Source organism: Cyrtonyx montezumae, unplaced genomic scaffold, assembly GCF_038088225.1.
Source record: "Cyrtonyx montezumae isolate F1298 unplaced genomic scaffold, pur_monq_1.0 scaffold_7, whole genome shotgun sequence".
NCBI classification, from domain to species: domain Eukaryota; kingdom Metazoa; phylum Chordata; class Aves; order Galliformes; family Odontophoridae; genus Cyrtonyx; species Cyrtonyx montezumae.
This window is the reverse complement of record NW_027072078.1, coordinates 16,753,592-16,773,332: the sequence shown is the minus strand read 5'-3', so window position 1 is coordinate 16,773,332 and position 19,741 is coordinate 16,753,592. Positions and strand designations below refer to the sequence as shown.

Genomic DNA, 19,741 nt, shown 5'->3' with positions numbered 1-19,741 from the left:
GCAGCCCTTCAGGCGCGTGCTGCTGGCACCGCGCTCCCGCTGCTGCAAACGCAGCCCTCCCTCGCACCCGCTGCCACAGCGGTGCCGCTGCTGCCGGACTGGCACATTTGGGTGAGGGAGCGTGAGGCAATTACGTGTCAAGAGCGCTTCAGACTTGTAATTTTCCCAAACATATGGACATATGGGGAAAAGAACAACTTGTTACTTAACGGCTCTTTTGGATTTTTGCAAGTGTGTATTTTCAACCGTCAGTTGTAGCACCTCGTGGATTCTGCACGATACATATTTTTCCACAATATGGTGCTAAAATCATACATTTTACACTGCAGAAAAGCTGACTATATATACTGTAGTTACATGTTATACTTTTTAAAATACCATACCTCTAGCAGATATTAAACCTGTGAAGGCAATTTCTTCTCAGAACAATGGCACCAGTGACAGATGGGAGGCCCTGCAATACTTTTGGGTCCTGTCCTCCAGCTAGGTCAGCCTGCTGCTCCATCTTAGCTCCTCGCCTGTAGGATGCATCTATATATTATGCTTGCAGCACATTTTCTTTTTTTTTCCTGGAAGAAGCTCTGTACTGATCTAACACCGAAGCATCATTTAATAACCCGTTGGGTAAGATTAACAGCTCAGAAGGTGTGCGTTTGGTCTGACCCCCTCAGCCAGCAAAGCTGATGCAGTCAGGGGGAGCCATTAAGGAGAGATTCAGGTTATGGGGAGACAATTGCACAGGTCCTCCTAAGGCTATAAATAACCCAGGAACTGCTTCCATCCAGATTTTATTTGGCCCTGGCTCCTGAAATACTGTAAATAAGTTCTGCTCGCTGCGCTGCCATGCCATGTGAAGGGTTAGTTGAGAGTGATTTATAAAGGCAGTAGCTTATATTCAGAGCTGTTCTTAATTGTGGCCTGGCTTGATAAAGCCACTGTCGCAAACATATTAGTTTCTTACAGCTGGATCAAATGTATCAAGGGTTATATTTCAAGCAGGGAAAGGAAAGTATTTTAATTTGTTTTCGCTTCACTTTCAGCGGGCCTTCATAACACCAGCATCTACCCTGCGGCTGCCAAGTCTTGGCTGAGTATCCTGCAGCATCTCAAACTCTTCAGCGAAGGCTGTGTACAGCACGTATGCGACAGGCAGAGTTTCCCTGGGGAATGTGCCTTGTTTATGGAGGGTGCCAAGAGACCCAGCCTTACATCCAACCCCTCCCTCCAGAGGTTTTTCCTCCTACATTTCTAGGGAAGAGGGCAGGGAGAAAGGGAGCACAAACTGAACATACTTGCTTCACGATCAGTTGCATTCCTCTCCCTCCCACCAATGCTTTCTCCTGACTGGATCAGGAGCTCTCCTGCCCCTGCTCCAGGGAGCCCAGCCCTGCAGCTGAATCATGGAGACGTGCCCCCACCCCACCACCCCAAAGCTGCTTCTCCCTGCTGCTTCCAGCCAGGCCAGTGCTAGGGATCAATGCGGATCGATGTGATCGCAGTCACTGGAGCCTGCAGGCCAGCAGGGCAGGCACAGGCACTCCCAGTTCCACCAGCCTCTCAGTGGCAGCACACAGCCAGCACTGGCTGACTGCTCATCCCTACCAGGGGCTACAGCTGCGGCCCCAGAAAGAGCACAGAGTGCCCTGCCCTGCACCTTGAGGACCTCTTGATCTAATGAGGACTTTTCCAGGGGTTTCTAGTAAAGGGATGTGCTCCTGTCAGGATGGACCTTCCCATGATATTTAATGCCTAGAAGTGACCTGTATGATTTAATCTGTTGCATACCAAGGTATCAAAAAGACATCAAAGAAATCCTTGAGCTTAATCCTTGGCCAGGTCATGATATCTTCGTGATGAGGATAGGAGCCCAAACTATTTAATAATGCTCCCAAAAGGCAAAGACTGAGAAATTAAGGGCACTTGGAAGCTCTGTATTTCTAGTTGGTAAGACTATGATTTCCTTGCAACAAAACCCTTGAGACAAAGCTCTGAGGGCTCATAGCCCTGTTGGGCCAGATGGCACATGTTTGTGGAGATGGCTGTGGATTTCTGGCCTCCTGGCTGCACTGCAAACTTAGGCTGCATGGGGCAGAGAGCTGGCAGGTGCTCCTGACTCCCAGCTCTGCCAGCCCCCCCCCCCCCTTCCTATGCACTTTTGCAAATAACTCCTATAGCTCTTTCCTCCTCCTCCTCTAGGGTCCCAGGATTTTGAACCTCTCCCTACTGCTTTCCTTGTCTCTTTCCTCACCTCTCACTGTGAAAATCTCCTCTCCCTCTGGCCCCCAGCTGCAGGAACCTGGGTTGTTTGGCACTTGGCACTGGCCTGGCACCACCATCGACATGCATACTGCCAGCAGGCACTTGGCTGTCATCCTGGCCACAGCAGGCCAGGAGCTAGGCTGCCCTGCCCGAATCAAAGAAGCACCCGGTGCAGTAATTTAACAGGAGTTATGGATTCCATGCCCACAGTCACCTATGCAGACATGTCTTGCAGGCTTGCTCCACTGAGACCCCAGGAGCAACACTGACAGCAGCTGAGGATCGGATTTCTGGAGTTTACCTTTAAAAAGTGCACACTGTATGACTATGAAATGCTCACAAATATGCACTGCTAGACACACACCTCTTAGATGGCTGTCTTGTCCTCTGTGAGCCTGCTCACATGCTGTGGATAAAGTTTTCGCCTTACTCCAAATGCAGCAGATGCAATGAGAGGAGAATCTTGTTATGCAGATTGTAAAAAAAAGGTAGGGCTACGAGATAAATGCTGCCACCACCAAACAGAAAGAGGAAGACAGATATGAGATTACAAATCTGGAACTGCAGCATCCTTAGCACACAGTGCTGCTGGTCTGAACGTGACTGGAACATGGCTGCTGACTCCATGAGGTCCCCGTTAGCTGATCTCACAAGATCCCCAGCTCCACGAGAAGTCTGCACTGCTTGCTGTGTTCTCACTGAGAGGCTCTGCAGCAGTGCTCTGTGGTAAACTGGCGACACTGCTGCCATTATGTACTGTATTGATGTAACCGGATTCGGTAAATAGCCCTGAGGTGTAATAAGTGTTGCGCTTCATTTCCAGCAGCCACTTTCTACTTTTAAAAAGGAATTAAAAAACACTCAACTGTCTGGTACCTCACATACTCAAAACACATCGTACCGCCCATGGCTTTAGTTCACCTGTTAGCACCTACGCTGAGCCCAGCTCAGTATGAATGACTCCAGGTCTTGTGCCACTCTTACAGGCAGCCATGCTTGGGAACAACTCTAAAAGGTTGATGTCCAACAGGATTCCTCCTGGGCTGTGCTGGCAAGTCCAGTGTGTGCCTATACAGCTGCAGTCATGGGGTTCTTCTGCCTGGGATCCTGTTGCCTGTACTGGTACTGGTCTGGACTGGTCCCACGGTGTCGGACAATTTCATTATAAGCTGGTGCACGGTGGGGCTGAGGAGGAGAAGGTGGCACGTCCTGCCGGAGGGGTCCTTTATGCTGGTTTGGGACGGACTGGGCTGGGTAGTACTGGGGGTACCTCAATTCTGCCACTCTTGTGTCTGGTGCGTGGATGTAGTTCCCCTTTGATGGGTGGACAACAGGCTGTCCTCCCTGGTAGTAGGGAAGATCTCTCTCTTTGTAAATCACTCGCGGCCCTGTTAAATATTCCAGTGGCTCTGCAGGTCCACGTCTGAAGAGGAAAAGCATAAAGCACATTAAAAGCATTTTACTAGCCCAGTGACATGTTATTGTACTCATAGTCTATGTTTACTTAGGGAAAGGAAATGCCACCTCAAGCATGACAGGTCTTGATGAGTCAAAAGAACTTCTAAAGGATACCATGCCTCCCACCTGCAAGCTACAAAAGTCTGCAACACCCAGGATGCTGGAAGAAGGGTCCAGCACACATCACGGCCCTTTTACAATGAGGGAGCACTGGAGCCCTTCAGTTCCCAAAGTCAACCTCCTGTGATGCATTTGCCATAATGGAAACAAAGCTCCTTTAGACAATGCATGTTTGACTGAATCTTATCTGGCCTGAGGATAAACAGATGAGTTGGGTCTGCAAGTCTGCAAATCCCATAAGCTTTACATGCACGAATATTCACGGTTTCCAAGCCATTTCCCACTATTTTTTCTGCTAACATGTCAGACAGTAAAGCTTTCCAAACACCATAGTTGGAAAAACTGGAAGAAGCACTACGGATGTCAGGCTATAATACCTGTGTTTAATGGGCAAGCTGCCAATGAGGTTTCAAAAAAAAAAAAGGAAAAACAACCCAACCTCTTGTGATCTGGAAGGCCTGATATTACAACAGCTCTGTAATCTGTCTGTAACTCATCTGCATCAATATGGATCTGACAAGCTCCAGTTCACGTGGAAAGCAACATGTGAACATGACATCCCTGAGGATGTGCCATGGAGCCCTCTCTGTAGCTTTTTGCATCTTAATTCCATGATTTGCACTAATGAAGGACTAATATCTTTTCCTAGTACAGCTTAACTTGTGATACTTTTGAAATGGCAAAAATAATTGTTCTCACAGACATGTCAACCGGGGCACCCACAAAAGTTCAACTCAATTAGGAGGTTTTGCCAGTCTGATTGCAAATGTCTTTTCACTTTGGCAAAATCTCCCATTGACTGCACAGGAAGCCCCTCTCTGAGTGTGAGCCGAAGAAAGACGGCAGGGTTTTGACCCAAAACAGGGGCCGCAAGTATAAATCAATTACACCTGCTCTGTGGGTTTGGGACTAAACTCATGAACTGTTTAAACAGTCTTTCCATAGATTTATTTAAAAAGTCGTCGTTCTGGTACAGCAGATCAGGTGTTCACAATTCGTCAATGCCTCTCTTTTGTTCACACACAGATTTTACAAGCTTGCCTCCCCTATTTAATCTGGGCTTCCAGACTCCACTGGAACTTGTTTTGCACAAAATAAAACAAAACATGTGGTTTTCTGCTGCACTCGTTTAAGCCCATGGGGTAAATCATGGACATAGGCAATGAACAAACATTATCTGCCTTGAAATGAACCTACAATTCTCTCCGTGGAATAACTTAGTGCAAATGTTTCCTGTTTAAAATGGAAAGAGCAAAAGGAAGAATTCCAGGCCTTGGACTTTAGGACCCCATGCTCCCCAGAGACTTTTTGCTTTAAAAACAGAATGTTATAAAAGACAGGCACTCCTGGCTTTTTTTTTCCTCTCTCTCCTTGTGAGACAGTCCAGACAAAGTGCTGAAGAGCCTGAAGCCACCCTCTGAGATACTAAAAGGACTCTTAGCCGCATGTGTTGAGACAACCGCTATCTCTGCTCACACACCTACGCCTTGCAACAAAGCCTAATTTCCTCAGCAGGACAAAGATTTGCTCCACGTGTTTCCATATGAAGGCTTGTTCACTAGTCAGTCCCATCACACTCAGCTGTTAATTCTTCTGTGCATAAAAATGCACTTCCAATCAAAAAAAGGCTTCTGCGATGTTCAGAACTGCTTTGTGTCAAGTAGCAAACCAAGAGGAACAAATGTCAAACCTACAGCCATCACCTTTTAATTAAGGGTAATGCTCAAGATCCTGCTTATTAGACATGAAAAGATGTTCTCATCAGCAGCTGTAATCAACCAAACTCTTGTGGATCACTTTAAAATGAAACTGAACCTGGAACTTGACCTAGAATTCACCAAGGAGGCAGGCGGCTTTTGGACAGAGATCTAACTACTACATTGAACTACTCTAAAATAACAAATTCAAGATTAGTTGGTACTAAAATGACTGTGAAGAACTTGACTGAGCCACAACATCTCTTAAGGCTCCAGCACAGCTCATCCCTCAGCTCACAGGGCAGTGTTGGATGTGGCAGCAGAACGGGATGTTCAGCTCCCAGCAAAGCCACTGCCAGGCAGGCCTGTTCTGGGAGAAAGTGCACAGGATAGCACGTTTGGGCAGCTTTGACCTGGGATTGTGCAGCAAAGATGTGCCAGGGTATAAGTGTGCCAGAGACATGAAGCATGTACCCAGCAGCTTGAACTTGTGCCAGTGGGTCTTCAGTGCTATGATATAAACCAAAATCCACCATTTGTTGACTTAGACTTATACCACCCTTTGTTGTGCAGGCAGACTGCAGAGGGCCATGTACGAAGGACATAATCTTTCTTGAAAATACAGAAATACGTAAGCTGTTCTCCTTCAGACCAGTCTCCCTCCTCTGAAACACCCAGCTCTGCTGTCATTTTTGAAAGTACTCCTTAGAGAATGGGATAGCACCTGGAGGAGGAGTTGGGCTGAGAGATAAGGCATGTCTCTCATGGCATGTCCACTTGGCATGGAAAGCTCTAGAAGATAATATAGGACTTTTTTTGACAGCCTTGACAATAACATTATCAGTGATCTAACCAATGATCACTGGAACTATCATGTGAGCAAAAGCTGGCGAAACTCCGATAACTCTGCCCAAAGCCAGCTACTGGATAGCATGACCAGGGGAAATTTCATGAAGGATATCCTCATGACCATCTCACCCTCTGCAGCTCATTTCCTCAGTGATTCAGGTGGGTGTTGGGCATGCAAATACACATGCTGCAAAAGATGGTGCTTTGCTTCCCCTTTATGACCAGCACAGCATGTAAAATCTGATTTATCTTCCTAAGGATTCATTCTTCCCCACCTACCAGCCATGCTTGCTGCAGTCTGCTCTTAGGGAGCTGCTCACAGCACAAACCACCAGCCTGGGGAGTCTCTGATGTGAACCTCCACCTGACATGCCTTCAGATATAGGAAAGAACAGCCCTTTCTTCCCCAAGTGCTTCAAATTAGCCATCAGTCTTCTTGAGGAAGAAGAAACATGTACAGATGCCAAAGCCTGGCTATAGCAATGCTGTCACCATTAGAAGCAAATCTGCAAGACTGGGAGCAGTTCTAAACAGAAAGAGCAGGGCCCCTCTGAACCAACACCATTTTCGTTTAATAGCTCATGGTGTAAAAGTATATGCTATTGTTTACCTTTAAAGAAATTGTTGTACAACCAAACAAAACACCTTCTACTTGGCAGCCCCTTGTAGATGCTATGCTTGCTTCCTCAAGAAGCAAAACAACCGCTGCCTTTGCTTTCGGCAGACACTGCCACCTCTGAGGAGACCTTAATGAAATTCTTCTTTCCTTCGTTGCTGTTTTTGTAGGCTCCTGATGAGTTCAGAGTTCACAGGGCTGCATCACACCTCCCAAGTGACCCACGGTTTGGGGGTCAAACCAATAACCTCAAGTGGAAAATCAGTGACCCAGGGGAGTGATCAAAAATCCACAAATTGGGTCAAGCAGGTCCAGCCACTCAAAAGGACCAGGCCCAGAGTGTGCCCTCTGACAGGGCATGCTGAGTAAGAGCTCTTCTGACCGTCAGCTGTTTTCCAGATTTTTGGCCAGTTGTTTGACCTGTGGGTCCAATGAAATTAAACAGCAGTCAGAAGGCAGGGAAGCTGACACAACAACCTGGGAAGGAACCGATCTCAAAGCTCAGAAAGTGTTTTTGCTGATAGTTCAGTACAGCTGCCCTTCATTGGAAGATGCTTCAACCATGTGAGTCTAGCTAAAAGCAGAGGCTAGGCAGAGGAAGCAGTGGAAGTCAGGCAGGAAGAAGCACCAACTTCAAGATAGGAGCAAAACTAGTGAGAAAAACATTCTCTATGCCATGGGAAAGGTGCCCTTTACAGTGTTCATTTTGTCACAAGGAAGTGAAATCTCACCTTGTGAAGTAGAATCACAGATCACACAAGCAGACAGCTGCAAACATGTTTGGCCATATTATTTCACATGCTGGTTAGGAGCTCTATAGGCTTATCTCCCACATACTTGAGCAGGTAAGAGCTGTGATCCATTTTGAATGGTAAAAGCACAAAGCAGCTTTGTGCAAGTAACTCAGGTAACTTGTGATGATGTTCAGTTAACAGTACCTGTTCTTATTTTCTCTATGACAAATAACATCCTAAGTAGTTTGTTTTTCTATCTCTGCTTTATTTACCTTCCAAGCTCTAAGCATGTAAGATCTAATATATTCTGGCTTTGCTGCAGAATTTTTGAGAGCCTCTGGGATTATTTAAAACAGAACGAAAGGATTCAGAATACATAAGAGGGGCTCCTTTTACTCAAAATGTTATTTAGCCACTGAAGTCAAATGGCTATCTGTAGGTTTCAAAAAAAAAAAAAAAACAAACAACACAGCTTTTGCTTTCTGCAGGTCCATTTTTTTGAAGAACCCATTTCAGTAATACTTCAGCTGCCAAGAGTATCACAGGGCAGACTGGCCTATTTAAAAAAAAAAAAAAAAAAAAAAGCACTTTTCATTTCAAGTTTACCATGTTTCAATGTTAACCCTCATTTGCAGGTCACCTTTAACATAAGCCACAAAGACGCATGCTTGGGTTATCTCAAAGCAAAGGAAAGCAAAAAGACAATCTGGCTGTTCATGCTGTGCCCCATCATGTCGAGGGTTTGGATTTCATCATGACAAAAGATTTTTTCTTGCCTGTGTTCTATAGGGAGAATCACAGAGGTCACACTCTTAGTACCTGGTAAAAAGCAAGGAAGGGAGTGCTCCCTTCTTACATCACTGCCTCCGTCTAGCTGCTGAAGGAATATTTTGCAAGGGATATAATCTCACATGGAAAACTGCCTTCTTACTTTGTCAGGGAGTACTTCTTGAAATAAACTTCAAAGACAGCCACAGACTAAGTGGCAAACAGAAAGCCCACATTTGGCTGCAATCTCTTTCATGTCTAAGCAAGACATACAGAGACTCTGGGTGATGGCTTTGCAGCTCAGGCTGTGATTAAAGAACAGCAGAAAGCAACAAGGTCCTATCTGTGTCCAGATTCCCACTGAAGAACTCTATTGTATGCATCATGATTGCATGTTGTTTGTTCTCAGCCAGGAGGATCTACTTTTAAAGAAAAAAGGAGTAGATGTAAAAAGTAAATTATGCAGATAAACACTCTTACAGTATCAAATGCATTACTATGTCTTTGTAAAGCTCTTCTCAACGTACGCTAAAAACAACCGACTGGAAAGACTGTGCCGTCCCCCTCTCTCTCCAGATACGGCATTAAAGACACTGCAGTGCTGTCTGTGGCACTAAGAAGTCCTGTTGCTTAATATTCAGTGTGCATATAGCTAAAAAAAAAAACACAGAATCACCGCAGGTTGCAAAAAAATTGCTGCACGATTCTGAGATTCAGTGAAGTCTCTCTCTACATCTTAATAGGCGATATACTCCTATACCTAATATCCTTTGCTGCTTCAGACCAATATTTCCCATAGTCGATGATGGATTTTGCATTTAAAAAGCCACAGGAAATCAAATTTGGTATCTTAGCGCTGGGAAGAATCCACAGCAGAAGGAAATGCTGTCTGCAAGAGAGGCTTGCTCCTCTCAGTAGAAGGCAGATGCCTAGCACTGCCATGCTAACCTCAAACACACCACACACAGATTATTTATGGGCTGAGTTGGTGGAGGTGCTTTCTTCTCCTGTTCTTTTATCAACAACGAAAGGCTAAAAAATCAGATAACATAAATGAATACAATCCCTGGCTCTCATGTAGCACATGCCACGCAGAGAGAGCTGTTTTTAGTTTGAGGACTGTGTTTGGAATTCCTTCAGTGTCGAGTTTCCAGTTACCAGACCCTCATCTCTGGGCCAGGCACGACTGCGGTTGGACAGGATTAGCAGAACGCTCTGCAATGTATGTTACATAGCTTTGACTTCTATGGGCTTTGCAGTCCCATAAAAATAATGATCATTTCATGACCTGCATTACTGGGAGAAAAAAAGAGCAGAAAATGTTCTCCTTTTTAAACAAACTGTATTTGTTTTAGTTTGGAGAAGAGCAGATCCATATAAATTTGTGTGAAATTCAAGTAAAAGCACATTTCAGATGCAGTGCCAGCCTGATTCTCTACCCTTGTCTGCAGAGATTTTGCAAAGTTTAACAGTGGTACTGACTGGCTTGAACATAAGAACTTACGTGCACAGCTCATATCTCTCTACATTATTGTGGCTTTGAATATTTGGAAACAAGCAGCAAAAGCACCACAGTCCTGGAATGCAAGTGTACAGACATGTTTGTATTACTCCACTTGAAGTCTAGCCCTGAAGTGACTGGAGAACAAACTCCTTTTTTATTTGCAGAGGGACGGATTCTGAGAGGTATTGGACCCAGCAGCTCCCTGGGCAGTTACTAGGAATTGGAGCTGTACAGATGTTCTACCCTTTACATACTGGATCAAGCACAAAGCTTAATCAGATGCCAGCTTTCCATACAGACAAGAAGACTGCAGAAACAGCTGTAAGATAGGGAAACAGTAGTCTGACAGGTTTTGTACTTTGTTGTAAGATTACTACGGTTTCTCATGGCAGTATCACCAGCTCATTTTGCACACAAGCAAAATGTCTGGATCACTAAGAGAGCAGACTATGCCACAGGTTGTTTAACATCACAGTTTAGACTGCCATTTAATTATGTCCCCTTCCATCACAAACTAAGTGTTGCCCCTTTGCTCCAGCATTAGTTTATTTTCCACAGAAGATCTGACCAGCTTCTGAGAATTCCATCCTGCAGGCAAAGCTCTCCTTTCTTTCCTTCCCTAAATCCAACCTACAAATATGGGAACCATGATAATCAGGATTAAAGAACTCAAACCATCAGCAACAAAGCCCAAATACTCTAGCTGGTGCTCTCTAAACGCCCAATAAGCATTCAAAACAAACAGTCCAATAATCCTTCCTACTCAATACACCACTTGTTTTGTTTGTATGCTCTCAGGCATGGCACATCTCTTCTATTGGGAGGCATAAAATAAAACAGCATCTATTGAGCAAGACCATTGCTATTCTGTGACCTCTTCAAGCTTAAGGAGATCTTTAGGAAGTTGGTACTTTAAGTAGCGAGTCATTACAACATGTCTCATTTCATATGTTACTCATTATTCAACACAACATAATACTGTGTGAGTCATTAACCTCTTGGCATTGGTAACCTACTCTCAATGCTAAGCAGTCATGCTTGTTGCTCAGGAACACCCATGCTCTGCTGGGGAGAGACCTGGATGAAATTTTGGTCCCTTTAGTCTTTTGTTTTGCAGACCAACAGAGGCCAAAAGTTCTTGCTACAAACTAAAATACTTATTGGCCTTTGGTCTCTTGTGCTGCATTTCTGAGATGATGCAGACAAAGGTACAGTGGAGGGGTGAAAGCATTTTAAAGGGCATATGTGTCTTAAGCCAGCAAGAGAAGCAAATGCTTTCTTAGATGTTCTGAATTTTGGTGCAGTCAAACTAATGCAAAGAAGTACCAAACAGGTGTAGAACTGCCATCACCAGGATGAGGTGCTCAAGTGAAGTCCCTCTTATGGTATTTTTATGCTGCATTACTGTGCAATGGCTCCAATGGATGTGGGGACCTGCTAACCCTGCCAAGAGAAGAGATATGAGAAGAGCTACTGTCCTAGAAAAGCAGGCAACCATCAGGAAAGGGAGCAATGCACTGAGAGGTGAAACTCTTTCACTAGCCCAGCACAGCGGTGCATGAGTCCAAACAACCTAGACCTCTTCAACTCACTCTAAGCTCTACTGCAAAGCTCTGCTTTTTCCGAGGCTATCAGGGTAGAAATTAAAGGTCATGTGGTAGCTTAGGAGATTTTCATTTGATTTAAAAGCAATATTGTTGCCCCTGTCAAAATTCCTCTTCAGAAAGAAACAAACACACCACTCAGGCTCCAGAAGAGCCCCTTCACAACCAAGCCTCCTCCTTCAGCCCATCCTGTTGCTGACTGTTGCTACCCAGACCATTTTGTAAAGCATGTTCAAAACACACATAAAACCAAAATCTATCTTTTTTTTTTTTCACTTGGAATGAATTTAAAAGCATGGCAATCACTCAGCTGTGCTGTTAAAATGATTTTCAACAAATAACAAAAGTCGTTAAAAGAATCTTCCTAAATAATAACAACTTGGGTCTGGGGCTTTACTGTTCAGCTGCTGGGATCTTAACACACTGCCTGATCTTTACTGGGCTAGTAAAAACCCGTAAAAACTGGTTATTAATGTTATTACCAAGCGTTCAGGCTTTTTCTTCTCCTTTTTTTTTTAAGCATCTCTCATTTAAATTAAAGCATTCCTTGCAGCGTTTTCTCCCAATGCCATGATGAAGCATGGCTGTCAATTCTGCCTCTGATGGCACAAACTGGGTAGTAAAACCATGCTTCAATAAAAATAGGAAATGATTTTTGAAACTGACTGTAGCTGGTTATTTTTCCCTCTGTTTCATTCTGTTTCTAGGTCCAGATATTCTGTTGAAACTCACTGGGATATGCCATTCCCTTCTTTCCGCTTCACAGTAAAGCAAAGCTCGACATCCAAGAAGAAAGATCCTGCTTTCGGGAGGGAAAGGGAGACCTCAAAAACAAGCAGCTCTTATTGGTTTCTTCAGGCAGTATTTCAATCCCCATTGTTCCCCTACTGCTCACATATTGATTTGCTCCTAAACAGCACAAGCAGCCTGTAAATACAGCCTCCCCATCCCCCTTCCCTTATATTCCCTTTTGTTAGAGCCATTCATTTCTATATAGGCATTAGATTATAGATTTCCTGGCTCGCAGCACTCCATTAACACTCTGGTAACCACCCCTTTTCCAGCCAGCCATTAAACACCACCTTTAATAATTGAGATTTAAAGGCTCAGGGCATGATAAACAGCTGAAGTTAGAACTTTACAGCTGCCTCTACCAAAGTGTGTAAATCTCCAGGTTTGGATAGGCAAATCAGTTAATTAGACTTGCATTAAGTCACAAACTTCGCAGGCACTCTGACAGCAGACGTCCTGAAGTTGAGCTTTAAATAACAAGGGTCAAACCCCTGAATCCCACAGGGCCGGGAGAGACGGAAATGTCCCACCCGGTGCCCAGAGAGCAGTAGCACTGCCTGCAGCTGCCGAGACACACAGACGGCCACGAGCGCCCCGTGACTGCAGCCCCTTCCAGCTGTGTTTATGCTGGCTTCTTCCTTAAGAGCTTCTACTGTTACACTAACATCAGTGCAGCTGCAGCCAGCACAGCAACTGCTGACTGGACACATGCTACCTGCTGCCATGGTGGAGACATCCTATGTTTTACCACCCTGCACTCCCTGCCCACAAGGACACAGGTTGCTTAAAGAGGGGCTCTGCAAGGGCCATGGGCTGAGAGCAGCTTGCTCCAGCTCTGTGCTCACTTGTTGCTGTGGAAATGCCCTGGGGATGTCTCTTGAGTCACTGCTGGAGAGTGAATGTTCAGAGCTGGTGAGAGGTGGGAGCTGCAGGCTGCAGGCCTCTTTAGGGATGTGGGCAGTAAGAGGTTAACCTTCAGTGGTGACCCGGTGTCTGTGCTCCATCTCTGCATGAGTTATCTGCCTGTTGCATTTAAAAATACTGTATATAATTAACTGTTATCAAGTTGTTAAGCAGCGTGCTGAAGTGTGAACTTATCATTCAATTGTTTCCTCTATTTACAAAGCCCTCACCATTCTCTGAGATGGCAGCCTGGGCCAGGCTGTTGAATTGTTCAGATTAGGAGGGGTTGGCACATCAGATCCTGGTAGCAGAAGCAGAGAGGTGAGACCCAGCTGTGAGTCTGCTTGGTACCCCAACCAGCCCATCAGCACACCCTGTGGAGTAGCAGCGCATGGATGAGACGCACACATGGCACTGCTGCTAAATACACCACTGTAACTGCTCTGTTCCCCTTTCTTCCCCGTAGCTCCTTCTGCATGCTCTCCCATCTAACAATACCAGCTGTGTCCTACACTCCTGGCCTGACAACATTTCTGTTCTTTGCTTTCCTCTCCAGCAGCAAAAGTCCTGGCAATGCTATCAAAGAGGGAAGATAACAGGACTTCAGCAGACTGGTGTGATTTTTTCCATGTGTTCCTGTCTGAGACAGCATCATGTGCTCAGCGGGACTTATTTGCATGGTTCCTGGGTGCAGCATCCTTCACTCTTTGCAAACTGGTGTAATCTTGAGAATGTACCACATTTATGCAGCCCCCAACCCTTGTAATAGAGAAGATAAGCAACTTCTAAACAAATTTCTTCTGTGCCATCTGCAAACCACACTGCATGCCAGATGACAAAATAAGATTTGCAACAGTAAAGTTCTTGGAGCACAGCAACCTCCTAGAGAGAGCAACCACAGCCTCTGGCAACAGTTCTATCAGCTTAGTCATGTACCTAGGACAGAAGACATCAGGATGATGAAGCTGGAAGAGGGAGCATACTGTAGAGGACAGAAAAACAGGCTTTAAACGTGCACTGTAATACTGCCTCTCTGAGCAATGGGAACCCGAGGCCAATAGCTGGGAATTAGTGATAGCTCACACAGGTGACAGAACAGCCATTGGAAGACAAGAGCGTGCCACTACTGGGATAAAGAGAGGCTTTGAAAAGCACCACCAGGTTTTAGCTTTGGTTTCCTTTAAATGTGGCAAAAAACAACCACACGCAGTAGAGCTCTATGCACAAGTCACAATACCATCAGCAGCTTCAGTTCAGATGATGATGACACCCCCACATCCAGAGAGACACTCCCAGGCACCTCTTCCTCCTCACCCAGCAAAGCTACCATGGGGCATCAGAGAATAAAAGAGAAGTGTCCTCTCCCAGTTTGAGCCTGGTAAGAACCTGGCAAAGATTCCAGACATGCCTAAAGACAGTGCATCTCAATTTGCCTGGAAATTTCTTTCAAATTAAATAAAAATACCCTCTAACTTGAAACAAATCTTTTACATAATGAATCAATCAAACAATTATCTTTGCTCGGGTATGTTCAAATCAAGGGAATCATCATCGAAAATAACAACCAATTTATATAGCTCATTTAAAGCCACAGTAAGCTAGGCTGCTGATTCACTAATGAACAATAAAGGTCACTACTACAATATAATTCTAACTATTTTCAGACTGTGCGATGCGATAGATCTGAAGTGGCATGTTCATAAAAAAAACATCAGCGCACTTTGCAGAAGGAAGGAAAGGTGGAAAGCAATCTGTGCTTTGCCCAGATAGCAGACAGAAGAGGTGATAACACAATGCTGTGTGGAACTTGGTGCCCCAGTCTCATCTAGGCTCAGCCGAAGCCTGTGGATGTGAATGGAAGCATTTCAGTGAGCTTTGGATTAAGCTCTTGTATAGGAAAATGGTATCTGAAGGGGGCGGAGAGGGCAGGGAGAGAATGAGACATCTGTATCCTGGAATGAAGTCAGGAAGTTGAGGCCTGAAAGCCCTAGATAGTAAAGAAATAGCTGAGTGCTGGACATGGGTTGCTGAAATGCCTCGCTCCCCATGGAAACATTCCTTTTAGATTTTCTCTTTTAAGTATCCAGATAAAAGAAAGGCCAACACAGTTATTTTTTTCCCCGCTTTCTGAGTGCTCACGATCTAGAGAGAGGTAATTATATGCAATTACTTAGAAACATGGCATTCTGCTAGAGGAATAGCTGACCACATACATGGATATAACATTTACAATTAGTAACTTGACAACTGGGGTATGTGGCATTGTGCCCTCCACTGCGGCATCCTGCAGGTGCTACCAGAACCAGGTGCTTTGGACAAAGCTGTGATCAGTGGACAATTAATAGCTTGCGCAGGCCTTAACGCTGACCAGCCCCTCCTCCCCAAAACTCACTCAAAACAGAACAACTATAGGTGTTTAGTCCAGGTTTGTAGAAAGGTGCAGCTTTCAGAAGCGCAAAACACTTCATGGTGTTTTGGGTGGGTAGGGACTCACAGATGGTGATATGAAAAAACAACAACAAATTGATTATTTAAACTTGAGGAACTCTACTTGAATCCCGTAGTCAAAAAGCATGTAGTAGGAGAGGGTCCTGTGGTGAGCTGAGAATGATGTCTTTTCCAAACCTCAGCACTAAACCCGCAATGCTGACTTGGGTTCCTCTTTCACAAACACATGCAAAACCTGAATTCCAGTAAAGAGGAATTTTCTTTAAAAGAATTTTGCAGCCTTTAAAAGATCCCTTTTTTAAATGATCAAAAAGTAAAGGGAAGGAATTTTGTGTCACATGAAGTAGCTACAATATAACACAATGCTCAAAAGGAACACTCCAGCTTCTAAGTCAGAAAAGCAGAAAGCAGTTATATCTTTTTATGGATGCAAAATGGCCTCTGTATGCTACAGTTCCTTGACAAACTTACACAACCTGTGGAATACACTAGTACAACCGAAGATGAAATGTCTAAGGAGGAAAAGACCAACGTTAAGGGTTCTGTATTGATTTTTTCCGCCAGGTTGGGATTAAAGTGATTTCAGCTGGGACCCAGCATTACAAACGTAATTATAAATTCCATTTATATTTTTAGACTGTGTACAAAGAAGTGTAATAACGGACAGCTGAACGTTTTCCATTGTCCATTAAAAACGAAATGCTTCGGATGAAATCTCTGCAGGACCAAGGACCAGTGCAGTAATCTCTCAGTAACAGAGCTTTCTTTAGATGTTTGCTGATGGGAGAGAAGGGAGAGCTGTCAGCCCTTCACACAAAGAAATCAAACTAAAATGACATTAAGGTTGTTATTCCCTTCAACAATACTAAAGAGATTCCAAGTTAAGATCAGTAACAAGTCTCTTCAGAGAAAAAGTCAAATTACTCATTAAATGACCTTTTTCGATATTATGTACAGGATATTTAACAAAAGCCAGCGCATTAAGGGAAGGCATTATTTAAACCACAGAAAGCTCAGGGAGAGAAAAAACAAAATTTATTTAAGTATCCCTGACTGTCTCCCATCCTTCCCCTGCTTCACAATGCACATTTAAGTCCAGGTTTCCTGGAGGCCTCTGATAGCTAGGCAAATGCTTGTTATTTGAAAGCAAAATGTGCTCATGCTAAAGCAGGTGCTTAAGTGCTCTGATGGATCTGCGCCTAAAAATCCAAGTTGTAAACCCCAACTCAATTTCAACTGACTAATTGAATTCAATCTTTTGTTGTTTTTTTTTTTTTTCCTTCTGAAATCTACTTTCATTCCCAGCCACTCTACTGTGCCATCCTGTGCTGTGTTGCAGAGGCAGCTGCTCGGTCAGCGCGGCACAGCTCGCAGCACTAGCATATCCGTGCTGGGCTGGAGGGATGCAGCACGTCGAGCTGCGTGGGGCCCCTTACCGAAACGTGCTCACATTCAGCCTAATTCTTCAGTCAGTGAGAAACCCCAGTGCCTCTGGAGAACTCTAAAATACTAACTAGAGGGCTCCCAGCACGGAGCCAGGCAGGTAGGGAGAACTGTCCTTAAAGTTTTTAGATCATTTTGGAAATCTGTAATTGCCTAATGCAAAGCATGTTTGCTGCTATGGGTCTTTGGAAGAAAGACTGTTAGTATGTCATTTATTCTATTCATTTTATCACAGCTACTGTTTTGGGTGGCAGATTTCAGTTCAAGAGCACACTGCTATGACCTCCCTAAGAAAACAAAATGAAAGGAAAAATGTGACAATAAAAACGGTCTTCTAAAAACACATCCTTTTTGTACTGAAGACTGCTCTGTTCTCAGGAAAGAAATACTTCTTTTCTTTAAAGCACAGCACTGCAGACTGATTCAAAATTCATAATACAAATGCTAAGTGAGGGGCCAAAACCTGGTGGCACACAGGTATGTACAACAGCATGCTAACACCTACATCCAAGCAAAAAGCCATTCACATGGATTTTCAACTGTGAAATCTTGCTGAGATTGGTTTTGCTTGCCAGATTTTGTCATGATCTGCAACAGACTGCTCTCAGAGTACTTCCTTTCACCTGGAAAACAAAAGCTCTTTTTCTGCTTTAAATGGAGAAAAACTCCAGCCACTCAAAATCCAAGCACCCTGGTTGGCTTGGGTTTTACTTGATAACTTGGACTACGCTTTGTTCACACCATTACTGCCCTCTCTCCTTTCTTCCTTGGAACAGGCTGCCATTTGCTAAGGCACTGTCTCAGGCTATCTAACACACAGAACCAATCTCCTTGCTGAATTACATCTGGAGTGGAACAAAGATGGCAGATAATTCACATTCTATTAAAGCTAACACTTGCCTCCTTTTGCTTCCCATATATGTTATACAGTCACTGCATTTGCATATTCTGCTTTGTTTTTTCAGCTGTTACAAGTGCATGAGATATCAATTAATCTGCACGCAGAGACAAGATGGTGACTTGAGGAACAGCTTCCAGTTTATGTGACTCACCACCCGTTCTAACCTTTAAATGAATTGTTTTGGACAAGAGTGGCCTACGCACGATACAACACCAACCACACACCTACCAAGTTTGGTTGGTGTACTTCTGGCACATCCCCAGCATCTCTAAGTAGTTTATACAGATTTTCCCATATAAGCATCCATGAAAAAGCAGTATCCCTGTGTATCTTGTGCTTTCTTTGTTTATGCCATATTTTAAAGAACTGTTCTAGTAGAAAATTTTGTACAGGTGCTGAGTGATAAAATTAGTGCTAATTTACATAACCATTAAATGCTAGAACAATACAATCTCTTCCAAGCCTAGAGATGAGAGTGAAGATTCTTAAGAAAGCAGGAATTAATTTTCTCTAACAGGGTACAACAAGAGTTTCAGTTCTATGTTGGCTCTTTATGAAGTTAATGGACCATAACTACTACTGATCTGAATGCTTCCAATTCTCCAATGACCTTGAATTACATTTATTTTTAAGTCCTACTTTGCTTACATCTGTGCTAAGATGCAGGATGGTGGTGAAGAAAATAGCGTGCAAAGACATGCTCCTTTTTCTAGTATCTCCAAAATACAAAGAAGTTTTGACTACTAACATTGGTGGGCAGAGCTCACAGGTAAAAAGCAAAGATGCCAATTAGGTGTAAGAAATAACACAAAGTTTATCAAATTACTCTCAAACTAACACAGACAGCAAAGAAGTGATGGAATATGTTCTAACACTGTCTGCACTTCAGTGTAAGCTACTGCTCACTGAAACTGAGAGGAACACAACCATGGATTGCAATGGTTCACGATCAGGCTTATACAGTTTCTATGGCATTTCTTGCAGAATAAGGTGTTACTCAACCTGGATCAGCATTTCCAAAGCACAACTTTCTTAAGTGCCATAGTTGAATAGCAAAATAACAGCCTTAGGTGAAAATATGAGCAAAGAAAATGGATAAAAAACCATGGCATTTATAATATTCTCTTGATACGTGTTTAAGAGACTTCTGTGCCGAGAAATTAAGTATGTCACCTACTCACGAAATGGAAGCAGTTTGACTGCCAGTTGAATGCGATGTGTTAAACAGATGCTCTGTTTTTACTATTAACTTCTTCAGTGATTCTCTTCATCCCAAATTAGGCACCTCTTTCCTTTTACCACCTGTTTATAAAAAAAATCTCTCTCCTCTCAAGGCATGTTTTCACAGAGGGTAACAACCATAAGCAGTCACAGGCCTGTTCTAAAGCACTGTTCCTCAGTTTCTCTATGGCTCAGACCTCCTCCCCACATTTCTACTTATTTCTCAGAGGGTGGCACTGAGTGCTCACTGCTGTGTCCCCTCCCCATGCATTTGTAAAAGACTCAGAACCATATTTCAGTCCTTAAGATTCCATAGCCCATCATTACCTTACAGCACTCATTTAAGTCTGTTCACATACAATTCACTTTCCTACTTTATCATTTATCCTCTTTCAGAAATGCACACATAGGAATACTTTTAAGT

The 19,741-nt window shown here is 43.9% G+C and overlaps 1 protein-coding gene across 1 annotated transcript in view; it reads right to left on the bottom strand.

Annotated features, from left to right (window-relative positions):
* Positions 1-1,957: 1,957 nt before the first annotated feature.
* Positions 1,958-19,741, bottom strand: part of PARD3B (par-3 family cell polarity regulator beta) — a 359,707-nt gene continuing 341,923 nt past the window's right edge. Inside the window, exon 23 of the mRNA XM_065750387.1 lies at positions 1,958-3,682. Within this exon, the coding sequence (XP_065606459.1) occupies positions 3,328-3,682 (355 nt within the window). The 3' untranslated portion in view covers positions 1,958-3,327. The remainder of the gene's footprint in view (positions 3,683-19,741) is intronic.